This window comes from Natator depressus, chromosome 2, assembly GCF_965152275.1.
Source record: "Natator depressus isolate rNatDep1 chromosome 2, rNatDep2.hap1, whole genome shotgun sequence".
NCBI classification, from domain to species: Eukaryota; Metazoa; Chordata; order Testudines; family Cheloniidae; genus Natator; species Natator depressus.
The window spans coordinates 178,285,687-178,299,670 of NC_134235.1; the positions used below are offsets into that span (position 1 = coordinate 178,285,687).

Here is a 13,984-nt window from a genome sequence, read left to right on the forward strand (position 1 = left end):
TGTGTGGCCATAGTCATGTGACATGATACTTAGGTGAGATGCTGTTAGAGTTGTCATTACCTGCAGGCCAGATTTGATCACCTTACTAACGGTGAGTAGCACCTTCTTCCACAAGTAGCCCTGTTGACTTCAGTGGGACTGTTGTGGTGTCAGGTGCCATTCAGTGAGAGTGAGGGTAGCTCAGTCTGGCACTACATTTGTGATTTGTTCAGAACTGTTTCAACCAAATACTGTATAGATGCATTCAGCACATTAAGGATAATGTCACTGGACTCATATTTAGTAAAGGTAACAGGCAGCTAGATAAAGCTAGATAAATCTAGATAACAGCTGCTAGATAAATCAAAAGTATTTGTAGATAATGAATGGTGAGGCAAGACAGTGTAATTTTTTACATGTGAGAAACATTGATTGTGAGACACCATTCCATCATAGCAATGTTACTTCTGGTTTGCCAGATGATTGATGCGCAGTATACTCCATGTAATCTTCTTGTATGATGGATGTGGGTGCCATAAACTAATAGCTACTCGTTGTACTAGTATTGAGTACAAATTTTTGAAGGTCTTGTGGATTTGAGTTGCTGTGTGCTTCAGCCAATGAAATAAAAGGCAAGAAATGCAAAACTTAATGTCACCATTGCAATGTTAACTCATCCAGCCTACCTACAGGTGGTATTAATGATAACTAGTTAAGGGCCACACCCTGCATGCCAACACAAAGGACTAAGAGGATGTATGGGAAGGGAAGCTGTAGTTTAGTTTATTAATATAGCATCTTAGCCGTAGGCAATTGCACCTAATACAATAAATACAAATTTTAAATTGATGCCACTCCAAAAAAAAATACAAATTTTAAAAATACAAATTAACCATGCAAGTTTAACCCATGTAACTGAAATATTTTCACAACACAGCAAATATTCTAATTTCTGAGGTGATGGGGTTCAAGGCATATGGGCCAGGAATGGAGACAGACATTTATTTCTGAGATGACAATACTGGTTACAAGACCATAAACAGAGCGGTAAGTCTTCAGCTTGGCCAGACCTGAAAATACAAACACAATTGTCTTTTGTTACTAGAATACTTCCTTTCCAGATAGGCAGTCTGCATAATCTGGAAACAAAGACTTCTAAAAGCCCTCCTTACAGGGTGACCAGCTAGCAATGTGAAAAATCGGGACAGAGGGTGGGGGGTAATAGGAGCCCATATAAAAAAAAGCCCCAAATATCGGGACTGTCCCTATAAAATACGGACATCTGGTCACCCTACCTCCTTAACATATTGAGAAGGGAAGCAAACACTGCAGAACCCAAACATTTCTTCCCACCCCCTCTGTTGAGCAAGAAGGGGCAAGAATTGGTGAGGAATTGAGAGGAGGCTTGGGCTTGTCTCCATCCCCATTACACTGAGCAGCATAACTGTGCAGGTGCATCAGCAGACATGTGCTGCACTAGGAAGGAGTTGAGTTGGTGGCGGGGGGGAGGGGAAGAAGTGGTGGCACTCTTCTAAGCTCTGCCCATGTGAGTCACCGCTCACAGTAGATTGCACAACTGTTCAAAATACAATCCTGTGTGCTGCTTGGCTCCTTGAGCTGGGCTCCTCCTCAGTGGGGCCGTGTAGACTATGCCTAAACGTATAATAATCTCTCAAGAAGGAAAGTATTTTGTGACCTTTACGTGGACGGGGTCCTCAGACTATTAAAAGTGTATTTGTTTTCTTGTGAACATAGTATTAAGGAATTTTGCTGTGTCTTCAAAGTTCAAAGGATCTTAATTTGACAATATTTGAGGTTATGTTTTATGTTGGATTGTATTTTGAACTTCTACTCAAACTCAAACCCATTTCTCTCAGTGCTAACCAGGTTCTTGTTTTCCTCTCTTAGGTTGCGGTCTTTGGTAAAGCAATTAGAGAGAGGAGAGGCTTCGGTTGTAGACCTAAAAAAGAATTTGGAATATGCAGCTACCGTTCTGGAATCAGTGTACATTGATGAAACTAGGTGAGTTAACTACACCTGTGTATTGATATTTTGTACCACTCAAATGAAGTTGTAATTTACATATCAGTTGGGAAGCTGGTGGTCTAATGGCATCCAAAATAGGCACAGTTGCTGTCATTCTCAGATGAGAGTCCAAGATCTGAACTATCCTCTTAAGGTAGCCATCCATGTCAGGATTGAGGCAAATTGGTGGGGTGTTGTTCACACTTCTGCTTCTACCCGTTGACATGTGCATAAATAAGTGACTTAAATTTGCCAAATCTATCACGTCAATCCGTTTCACTAGAACTAAATGTACTTCTTCAGAAGCGTCTTGGGCAAACTTTCCAAAACTTAAAAGGAAGTGATTATCTGATTGTTATTTGGAAATGTTATAAATCTCAACCAACTAAAAAGGATGATAAAATGGGGACTGTGAATACTGGAAAGCTGAAGATGAGAAATCATGGGAGAGTAATGGAGTTTCAGTGGGCTGATTCTCATGTTTATCTGCCTGGGAGTGAGCTTCACAATCTGGCATGTGGCTTTCCAAGAAAATAAACAATCTGTTATAGATTGTCAAAAATGTGTTCCATTAGGATTACCAAAAAAAGAGTGGATTTTTAACAACTGCTTTACAGTGTATATGAGACTTTATAAACCTGTGTTAAGAGCCCTCTATTTACCCATGTTTCCACTCCCCTTCAGGCGTTTATTGGACACAGAAGATGAACTCAGTGATATTCAGTCAGACTCCGTGCCCTCTGAGGTCCGGGATTGGTTGGCCTCCACCTTCACGCGGCAGATGGGGATGATGCTTAAAAGGACCGAGGAAAAGCCTCGGTTCAGGAGCATCGTCCATGCAGTGCAAGCTGGGATATTCGTGGAGAGGTAAAGGAAGATGTAATTATTCTGCTCCAGTGGCTGGTCAGGCATCACAGATTGTATTTTTAATATTGAATGAAGACTATTTTATTTTGTTTTTATTGTTACATAGAGGTGAGCAAGGACTGGAAAACTGGGACTAAATAATTGATCATAAATGGAATCTTAAAGTATTCATTCGCTATTAGTATAATACAGATCTAATATTAAAATTGGAGCCATTTTAGTTTTTCCTCTTTTTTTTTTAATGTATGCTTTCAGGGGCCAAAGGGAGGAAAAAGCATATATGGCTTCAAATATTCCTATGATAGGAATAAGAGGTTAACCAAAGGCAGCTAATTCGGTCCCTGGAGTAACTCTACCTCTGTGGTGCAGTAAAATGTATAAAGGGCTGGACAGGTGGCTAATGTAAACCAAACCTGTAGCTCATCATTCTCGGCTTGAATTACATGAGTCACTGACAACATGCAGACCAAAATCAGTTTAAAGGTTCAGAACTCAGAGGAATCCACTAAACCAGTGAAACTCCCTCAGTCTTCTCCACTGTTGATTCCTGCAGCTTGCACCAAATCACACCTCTAGAGCTAGATCAAACCTAATTTCAAACATCTGAACCTTTTAAAACTTCTTGCTGTTTGAATTAGGACTGCCCTGTATCCAACTTTCAGTGTTTCACCTGTCTTTAGAGAGGAATCTCCCTTCCCTGACATTTTGTTTTGAAATTTGTATTAAAATATTATTAGTTATTGAAATATTTCATTTACCAAAAGCCTGGGAAATCATGTATGGTATACTTGTCACTGCTAATAACTGTATAAACGTATTTCCATTAGGTCTTATGTTGTTTACATGTAGAGAAGGGTGCAGTCAGCACCTATGGCCTTATTCAGCAAAGCACTTAAGCATATGTTTAACTTTGAGCACCTGTACAAACCCATTAAAGTCAATGGGACTTGAGCACACACTTCAAGTTTAACACATGCCCAAGTGCTTTGCTGAATCGGGGCATAGGTGCTAATTACTAGAGCTGGGCAAAATCTTTTGTTCTCAACTTTTTTCAGTGAAAAATGTAGCTTTGACAATAGTGAAATTTTTTGTGATTTTTTTGTTGGTTTCACCAAGTTGTTTGTTTAGAGAGAAAAAACAACATATTCAGAAGCATTCTGATTTTTTTGATTCAGAATGACTTTTTGCTTCGCAATTTCCTTTAATCTTATTTTTAAAAAATTCAAAAACATTAAATATGCTCAAAACTGACCTGACACATTTAGTTTTCTGTTGAACAGAGGATTTAATTTGACCCAAATTTACATTTTTTTCGATGTTTTAATTCACTGATTTTTTTTTAATTCACTTTTGGTTCAACCCAAAGCAAATATTTATTTTGAGGTTTTGGACTTGCCAACAAGCCAAAAACAAAAATCAAATTATTTACCCAGCTTTTCTGATTACACCCTTTGCGCGCACCTACACACACAAACAACACAAGACTGTTTTAAAAAATAAAGTAATCGGCAGGAAAAGCTGTACCATTCAGGAGCTGAATAAGTCCAGTCAACAGACTTGATATGTTTACTGAAGCTCTATCTTGAAATGCATTCTGCCCTGGGCCAGCAAAGACTGAGAGGGTGGAAGACACAGTGTGGTCAGTTGCTGTAGGAGAATAGGAAAGTCTTGCATTGCTGAAGAGCAGCCCCTCTGCTAGATCAAGATGAGGCAGATGCTGAATGAAATCCAATCTAGTCCTACTTGTCCAGGAAGACTGTGGCCCTAGTATGTGTCATGGACAGGGAAGGATGTAAAACGAGGAAAATTGAAGTCATCCTTAGGACTCTATTAAAGATACGGAGGATATGTACAGGGAAGGATGAAGAAGAATTGCAATCTGTTTTTCTTGAATAAATTATGTCTCCTGAAAAGAACTCAAATGAATCCTTGGTTTTCTATTTTGTTTTTCTGTTCATTTACTTATTTTATTTTGGTAGAATGTACAGACGGACATCAAATATGGTTGGCCTGAGCTACCCACCAGCTGTAATTGGAGTGCTAAAGGTAATACCGATGAAAGTGTCTTTTAACAAATGTTGGTAAGGCACTGTGATATTTTGGTGGGAGGTCTTTGTACTCTCCCTCTCATCCTCTCTGAAGTTTAATATAGTTCACAAACATTAATCATTTACTGACGTAAGGGAAAATCCTTCCTGTTGAGAAAAAACAGATCAAGGTTTTGGCCATTTTCAAGTGGCAAAGATGACCAGGAGGATGAGGTCATAGCTCTGTGGGAGGTTACAATACTCAGGGCAACTGAGAACTGAGTGGGATGCTGAAATCAACTTGAGACTTTGATAGTAAATAAAGAAAACTACAATGCACGAGTTTAACTGAGGAGTAACCTGTTCCCAGTTGTGTGCTTTTAAATGGGAAGATTGAGCTGTTATAGTGGTAATGTGTTACATTTGTGATTCCTGTTCATGTCAACAAGGACCGTGGAGATCATGAACCCATTGGCAGTTTATGTGAACTATTGAGAAAAACCAGGCATGATGTCCTAATGGGTAATGCCTTTATACAAGTCTTTGCTATATTAGGGATGAGTGAGTCAGCACAAACCTTTGTCTTTTTCTGTGTTGAACTGAAATATGCTTTGAAGAGATTCTGTCACTTCAGTACTGTAGTTTAGCCTGTCTGTAGATTGTATATCCAGCCCTTCACAACGGGACAGGCACAGTGTTTCACGTCTTACTATAGGCTCAACAAGGTAAGGGCTGAACAGTGGCCTTGTGTTTAAGGCATTGGATTATGAGTCAGAAGACATGAATTTGTTTTCCAGCTCTACCACAGACATGAGATATGTGGCATAGGCGCCATGTTCTACTCCAGTTGAAGTTAATAGGATAACTCCCTTTGAAGTAAATGGAGCAGGATCTAACCCAGAATCTTTCTGTGCTTCAACTTCTTTATGTGTAAAATAGAGGAACACTATTTCCCTGCATCACAGGAGAGCAGTGAAGCCCAGGCACTTTGAAATCCTCCCTCAATGTAGGGCATTATGGTCCTGTCTTGCTTCTTTGGGTGAAATCCTGCCCCCATGAGAGTCAATGCCAAAACTCCCAACTTCAACAGGGCCAGGATTTCACCCTTAGTGTTCTGAATTATTTTATCATGAAACACTGAACAAGCATGGTTAATCTTCACTTTGGGCTTGTCTACATGAACAGTTAGTTTGCAGCAAGCTGGGGTGTGAATCTACCCGCATTATACTGCCACGGTCTAACTGTTCGTGTGCACCCTGCTGATCTGCATTAACAGTTTGATCTAGTCTCTTTGAACTGGACTGGATCAAAGTGCATTAGCGGACTGTTAATGTGCATCAGCAGGGTATATATGAACAGTTAGACCGTGACAGGTTAGCGCAGGGTAGATTCACACCACAGCTTGCTGGGAACTATGTGTTTGTGTAAACAAGTGCTCAGAGCAACAGAACAGCTCTGAGAGGGTCTACACTCGGATAGCTCAGTGGTTGAGCATTGGCCTGCTAAACCCAGGGTTGTGAGTTCAATCCTCGAGGGGGCCATTTAGGGACCTGGGGCAAAAATTGGGGATTGGTCCTGCTTTGAGCAGGGGGTTGGACTAGATGACCTCCTGAGGTGCCTTCCAACCCTGATATTCTATGAACAATTTCTATGAACTATTCAGCTGTCCTCTTCCCTCCAAACACTGTTTGTCATGCTGAACCCTCATTCCATTAGTCTGTTTGTTTCTTGTAAACACAGAGCAAATTCTCTTTGCTGTAATGATACATTTTGAACTATAATTCTGTAGTTATAAAAAAACCCAAAGCCTATGTTTTGATTGCTGACTTTAAAAACTGGGACATTTCAGGTGTTCTCAAAGAAGTTCCTGGGATATAGACCACCATATGAAAAAGTAGGACTGACCGGGTAAAAATGGGACACAAACACTTTACCATTTGAAATCTGTGGCAAAATTCTCATTGAATTCACAATCAAGCCGTATATTATTTTTATTATTATGATTCTTATTTTAATTTTAAAAATTCCAGTATTTGTATAAATTACAGATGTCTATACGTACAAATACACATTATTATTATTATTATTAACTCATTTGCTTCCCTGACTGGTGTCAGTGACTTATAAAACAAAATAATCACCTAAAACCAGTGAAGCTTTTAAAAGGACTATGTGGATGCTTTGTGCACTGTTTCCCCCCATCTCTCCTATTCCCCACCCATTTTCTTGAATAGCTCAAAGAGTTTGGACTTAGTCTTTTGCAGGGGGGTGTCCCCCTTTATTTGCTTCTCTTGCCTAGTCCCACTGATAGTGTTTGAAAACCAAAAGCACAATTTATGATCTCTTCTAAGGCTCAGTCCACAACTCACCTCCCTAAGAGCTTGACCCCGTCCTCAGTGCTTGTAAAATCAGTTGCTGTGTAGAAGATGATTTACCAAGATATGTGAAAATGACTCTCTGAGAGCAGGACTGAGACCCCAGTGTCCCCTGTTGCTCTCTGACTCTTTCTGGGACCTTCACCAGGCTCTGCGTGGGTTTTTCACTCTGAGGCACAAGCTTGATCCTTCAAGGACTCTATATCCAATGCCATTCACTCCAGGAGGAATTCTGCATGTGGGAGGTTGTGGGGATCAGGCCCAAATTATGGTCAGATGTAATCACAGTACTTTGGTCTTATTTAACTGTCCTGCTAGTTGGATAATGGCTGCATGGTACTTAAAGCTTATAAGCCTTGTTTGCATCTTTTCCTTCAGGGCTGATCTTAAGGGGCGGATGCTCAGCTGGTGTAAATTCTCATCTCTCCATGGCTTCAATGTAGTGATGACAGTTTATACCAGCTGAGGATCTGCCTCTACGTCTCTTACACAAATGAAATTTCCAATGAGATTTTAGTCTTGCTAAAAGTGAAGGAATATTCCACACAGAGTCTGTTGTTTAATAACACTCAGCATAATGTTATGTCTAGCTGATCTCCTTCCTCGTCCCTGGGATGCAGCGCCAAAGCCATCCGTACACATGCATAAATAAAATGCAATCATCTTTCTTTTTCGATTAAAGTGCCTTGGGAAATTGGGAGCCAACCTGCAACAGAGATTAAGTGTGGAGGATAACGTCCAATTTAAAGATGTAAATCTTTAATGCACAGTTAAAGGAGTATAAATCAGCTAGGCATGAATATGCTCAGGCTGGCTGCACCACAAAGTTCTCAGCAATCAGGAATGCTGGTCTCAGGCCAAAGATGGCTGCACTGCTGATCTGTATAGCATTCTCCCAGCTATACCTTCTCTAGCACCTTTTCTTATTTTGCTAGGAAGAGGAGGGCACATGACATTTCAAAAACACCTTCCTCTTGGACAAAACGTAACTATGGGCTATATCCCACACGGTGCTGAGTGCTCTCGGTTCCCACTGACTTCAAAGGTGACGATGGCGCTCAGTGCTTTGCAGGAGTGTTCAGAATCTTGCCGAATTGAGTCTTATAAACTAAGCTTAACGCTTACTCCTACTGTACCCACCATCTCTCCACCCTCAGCTCTGCTATATAATTTATAGTTCAGTAGAAGGCGTAGGGGGAACTGAATGTGGATATCTACCCCTCTTACCAACATTGGCAGTTAACACTACTGTGATTTTATTCCTACTCTGTAGTTTTCCGGAGAGCCCAAGGGAATATATTTAGTGTATAAAAAAAAAAAGTTGAAGAAAATTAGGGTCATGTTAACTCTTGGATATACAATAGCATGTGTGATGTAGGAGTGATATTAAAACCAGCATGAACTTAACACCACTTGGATCTGGTTTTCAGCATTACTGGAGGGAGAGGGTGTCTAATTGTTTCCCCACTATTCCTTACATTTTTATATTTTTGTATTTATTTTATGTCTTTAAATTGCAATTGAAATAAAAACCCACCCATTTAAAAAGTTGTAGGCTCTCTGATGCTAAACTTATACTAGCATAATGATGGGCATTCAGCATAATTAAATATACAGGTAACAAATCTATTGAGTGTTTGACTTTTGATACAGTTCTCTAATAAAAACTAATAAAAACTAATAAAACTATTGAAAAGATAAAGGTACTTTTTTGTTCAGATAGAGACCTCAGTGCTGCATAGAGTCCCCCCAGTTGTATTTGAAATTGGCTATGTAAATAGGTCAGTGTTAAATAGCAGGATGGGGAAGGAAGATGTGGGAGAGGTTGCAGGCCTACATGTAGCTTAAAGGTCTGCATACATCCCTTGAAAAATATTCCAGTTGTATTTGGGTATTATACCTGATGAATATGTACAAATTTGTCAGTAAATACTTTGTGCTTTGTGGGCTTGGTCTGTTGTATTAATTTAGATGGAATGTATGGCCCCACAGAGTCAAAGGTGTTAATGTGACACAGTCACTGTCCAACATGTGCGGTTTGGTACACAGAGACCGCAGCCTGCTTAGTACCAAGGCAAACACACCATTACAAATTCATTTAACCTTTTATTAAAGATAGAGGGAAAAAAGGAAAAACTGTTAAAACATTTGAAATGTAAAGTATTAAATAAAGTTTTCATTTTAACAGCATCCCTAGTTCCCTTTCCTTTTACCTGTAGAGTCTTTAGAATGAATATCCCCCTGTTTGACAGTCTTTTAGATGGCATTAAATATGGCAATAACTGGCCTTTTTGGGGAAAAGAGATGAAGTTAGTTGAGAGAAGCTGGAACTGTTGTTAAAGTCCAATCCTGTATCTTAAAAAGCAAAACAAGGCAAATATATGCAAGAGGGGAGAGAAAAGAACAGCAAAAATAGAAAATGTAACTTCCATCTCTGGTATTAACTTTAGTTGCAACCTCGCTGGAGATATACAGGTAGGGTACATGGTCTTATTAGCCACTCTGAGACCTGGTAAACTCGTACCAGCATCGAGTCGTTTAGGGCACTGCTTGTATCTGCCACTCTGGTCACAGGTTTACAGGAATGTTGCAAAATGTACAGTCTTGGCCAGCTAAGCCAAACCCTTATTAGACAAGGCAAAAGGAGAGAGATAGGAAAGATAAGAAACAAGGTGTGGAAGGAAAAGGACTCACTCTGTGTGTGTGTGTGAGAGAGAGAGAGAGAGTCAGACTCACATCCCAGTTGGGATTGAGCTGTTGGAAGTAGCGATATCATCTGATTCCCACTCTCTGGCCTGGTTAGGACATCTCTCAAGATAAGGATGACGAGGGCCCAGTAGTATTATGGTAGGTCACAGGAGACAGCAACGGTAGCAGCCATCATGGTAAAACTTGCTCCTTAGCTGTTCTCCTGTCTCTGTCAGTGGTTGCTTGCAATCAGGTTCTGCTAATTTCCCCCAAGTCTTTTTCTTTTTAACAATCCTAAAAAGGAGTAATGGGTGGAATGGCCTATCCCCTCATTAATTTGTTCACTGGTTAGGCCTAATTTCTGACACACTGATTTTGTTCCATTGATTTTCAGTCCCACACTTTTTTTTCAATTTGGCATGATCTTAACACAGTCCATGAGCTTTACCAATAGGCCTTTTTTGTTTGGATTAATTCAGTCTTTCTGCCTTTCTTTTGCACCTTTTCCCATCAACATTTGTTGTTATAGGTTATTGTGACCTTTTATAAACTTTCAGTTTTACAGACGTGGTCATTCAAAGGTTACTTCTACATCCTTTCCATCCCTTGCCCAGTGGAAATGTAATGATTCCTCTGCCAGGGGTGCCTTTACATCCTCAGAGGTAGGAACCAGAACTGGTCCTGTGTGCTTGGGGTTTGCCAGTTTGCCAGTTAAAACAATCTCAGTTTGCACTCAGACTCTCTGGCAAGCTCCTTCAGTGGGTGTTTGCCTAATGAATTAGTAAAAACTGAATAACAGCCAGTGGAAATTGGACCTCAGGCATCAGATATTTCTTCCGTTATTGTGCCACAAGAGAAACTGCTCTTTCTGTGTTTCTAGGTCAGACTGAAGCATGAAATGTATTTCATGCTTCGGGGAGCCTCTTCTTGTGAGAACTGCAGACTTGGGAGGTTCTGACACAACAGGTGCCTTTAAAATCTCAACATTCACCATTCTAAGTTGGCTCAGTACCCACAGTCTTTTCCTAGACTTAGGAGAAAGCACAGAACTGCAACCAATGCAAAGATATAGTAGATGCTGAATATGCAACAGTGCCGACTGTAGACTGTATAGGCATTGTAATGGTGGGGTGCTCACCCAAGCCAGGATTCCAAATCTTTTGACATTCAGCCTTTGCTGATCGTAGTTATGAGTGACCATAATTTAAAAAAATCATTTTTGAATGCACATTTTTTGTTAAACTCCTGCCAGATCTGCCATGATCATAACACATTGCAGGGGTTCTCAAACTTCATTGCACTGCGACCCCGTTCTAACAACAAAAATTACTACACGACCCCAAGAGGGGGCGGGGAATGAAGCCTGAGCCTGCCTGAGCCCCGCCGCCCTGGGTAGGGAACCCAAAGCTGAAGCCCAAGGGTGGGGGGCTTTTAACCTGAGCCTCACCAACCACAGGTGAAGAAGCCCTCAGGCTTGGGCTTCGTCCTGGGGCAGTGAGGGTTGGGCTTCGTCCCCAGACCGCAGCAAGTCTAATGCCAGCCCTGGCAACCCATTCAAATGGGGCCGTGACCCACTTTGGGGTCCCGACCCACAGTTTGAGAACTGCTGAAATAGAACATGCGCTGATTAAATGAAATTAGAGGAATCCAGAAGAAGTGATGAATTTCTTTCATATTCCACAAAGTGATGCTTTCCTGATTGTTAAAGTTTTAAAGCGGCAGAAATTGTATAATTATATAATTATAAAATAAATGACTATATTAACACCTTTTTTCCACACTTTGCAGAATGTAGACAAATGGTCCTTTGATGTATTTGCACTGAATGATGCTAGTGGGGATCATGCGCTGAAATTCATTTTCTATGAACTTCTCACACGCTACGATCTGATCAGCCGTTTCAAGGTTAGTAAATCTGAGATGAGACTTTTCTTCCCAACTCCCCAGAAGATCACTGAAGGAAATAAACTCAAACTTTATTCAAACTATATTCCACCCATACTTTTACTGTAACTTTTATTATGTTGGAGCAGTAGTTCCCCGAATATGATTAAAATACTTTCTTGCGCGCTACAAATGTCTGCTAAACCATGCATTTAATTGGACTGGGGCCCAAATACGTTCCCTTCAAAGTCATCAAGAAACTTTTTTGGACTTTTGCGGGGCTGCATTACAGTCCTGGAATATAATTCAGTCACATTTCCTCTTCAAGAATGAGCTGTGTTTTCACCATTTCAAGAGATTGCCGTGTTGTACTTGAGTCCCTCATCATGGTAGAAATTACAGCTTAGATGAGTCCATCACTAAATAACTGTAATTTTTAAGAGAGATCCTGGCTAAACTGTACCTGGATCATTGGGAATACCCAACTGTACTCCTGTGTGCTGTGAAATCTGCAGATTTAATCACTGTGCAAACAAGCATTGTTGATGCACTACTGATAGTTGATTGAACAACTTGTTCTGGCTACAGGTTCATGTTTAGTGTTATCGAATTACTGATGCAATGAATGCATTTTAGAAGAGTTTTCAATGGGGGATACAGTGGGTTTAAAATCTCAGGATGCATTTAATCTTGGCCATTCTTCAGAGCTGGGACTGTGTCATCTTTAGTATGGATGCTGCCACAATCTAAATAGTAACTGTAACCCCTCCTTGTCTTCCCTCAAAATTAAATAGCGCTATTTCTCTTGCTTCCTATCAAGCATGCCATGTTCATGACTGTGATGGGTTGGACCCCCTTTCTGGGGTGCCACCTGATGTGTTGGGGTCCCACTGAGCCTACCTGTCCCAACAGCCTGGGTTCCCCTTACTCTGTGCTGCTCTGACAGGCTCTCTGGCCCCTTTCCAGTACACACACAGGTCGGGACACACCCAGCTGTAGAATCACACAGAGTCTGCAATCAGCTTTCTGTGGGAGGACTGAGCTCGGGGAATTGCCCAGCACTCTGGTGCATACGCCCTCTGGAGTGTAAACCCAAAGTTATATGGTCTTGCAGTGTATAGAGATCTATGCAGCGTAAGCTCATGAAATTTGCTCCCTCCCTCAATGTGGAGGAAGATATGCACAGCTTCCCCCTCCACCCCCCAGTTATGAATTGCACAAACTGGGTTTTGGAATAAACAAAAAACAAGTTTGTTAATTACAAAAGGTAAATTTTATGTGATTATAAGGGACAGCAAACAGATCAAAGCAGATTACTGAGCAAATAAAACAAAACACATGAACTAAGCTTAATACACTAAAGAATACTGGCTACAAATAATTTCTCACCCTAAATGTTGTTTCAAGCAGGTTGCAGAGTTTCTTGAAGGTAAACTGCACCACATGCATCTTAAATCTTCAGGCATTCCTGTCAGAGTTCCTTCCCTACTCTGAACGCTGGGGCACAGATGTGGGGACCCGCATGAAAGATCCCCTAAGCTTATTTTTACCAGCTTAGGTTAAAAACTTTCCCAAGGCACAAAGTTTGCCTTGTCCTTGAACAGTATGCTGCCACCACCAAGTGATTTAGACAAAGAACAGGGAAAGGACCACTTGGAGTTCCTATTTCCCCAAAATATCCCCCCAAGCCCTTACACTCCCTTTCCTGGGGAGGCTTGAGAATAAACAATATAAGCACGAACCAGCCTTGGATTTTTAAGACCCAAAAAACCCAGTCAGAGTCTTAAAAATCAGAACTTTATTAGAAGAACAAAAAAGAACTTTATAAGAGAACAACACTGTGAGATCAGAATGGAAGAAAATCTTACAGGCAGTCAGATTCAAAACATAGAGAATCCCTCTGGGCAAAATCTTAAGTTACAAAAAGACACAAAAACAGGAATACACATTTCCTCCAGCACAGTGAATTTACAAGCCAAAACAAAGAAAACCTAACATATTCTCTAGCTAGATTACTTACTAACTTTACAGGAGTTGGAAGGCTTGCATCCTTGATCTGTTCCTGGCAAAGGTATCACACAGACAGACAAAAGCCTTTCCCCCCCCTCCAGATTTGAAAGTATCTTGTCTCCTCATTGG

The 13,984-nt window shown here is 40.7% G+C and overlaps 1 protein-coding gene across 6 annotated transcripts in view; it reads left to right on the top strand.

Annotated features, from left to right (window-relative positions):
- Nucleotides 1-13,984, top strand: part of PDE1C (phosphodiesterase 1C) — a 426,361-nt gene that overhangs the window by 307,126 nt on the left and 105,251 nt on the right. For all 6 annotated transcript variants that reach the window (XM_074945378.1, XM_074945379.1, XM_074945381.1 and 3 more), the window contains 4 exons: nucleotides 1,888-2,001; nucleotides 2,689-2,871; nucleotides 4,851-4,917; nucleotides 11,750-11,866. In XM_074945378.1, coding sequence (XP_074801479.1) covers nucleotides 1,888-2,001; nucleotides 2,689-2,871; nucleotides 4,851-4,917; nucleotides 11,750-11,866 — 481 coding nt within the window. The remainder of the gene's footprint in view (nucleotides 1-1,887; nucleotides 2,002-2,688; nucleotides 2,872-4,850; nucleotides 4,918-11,749; nucleotides 11,867-13,984) is intronic.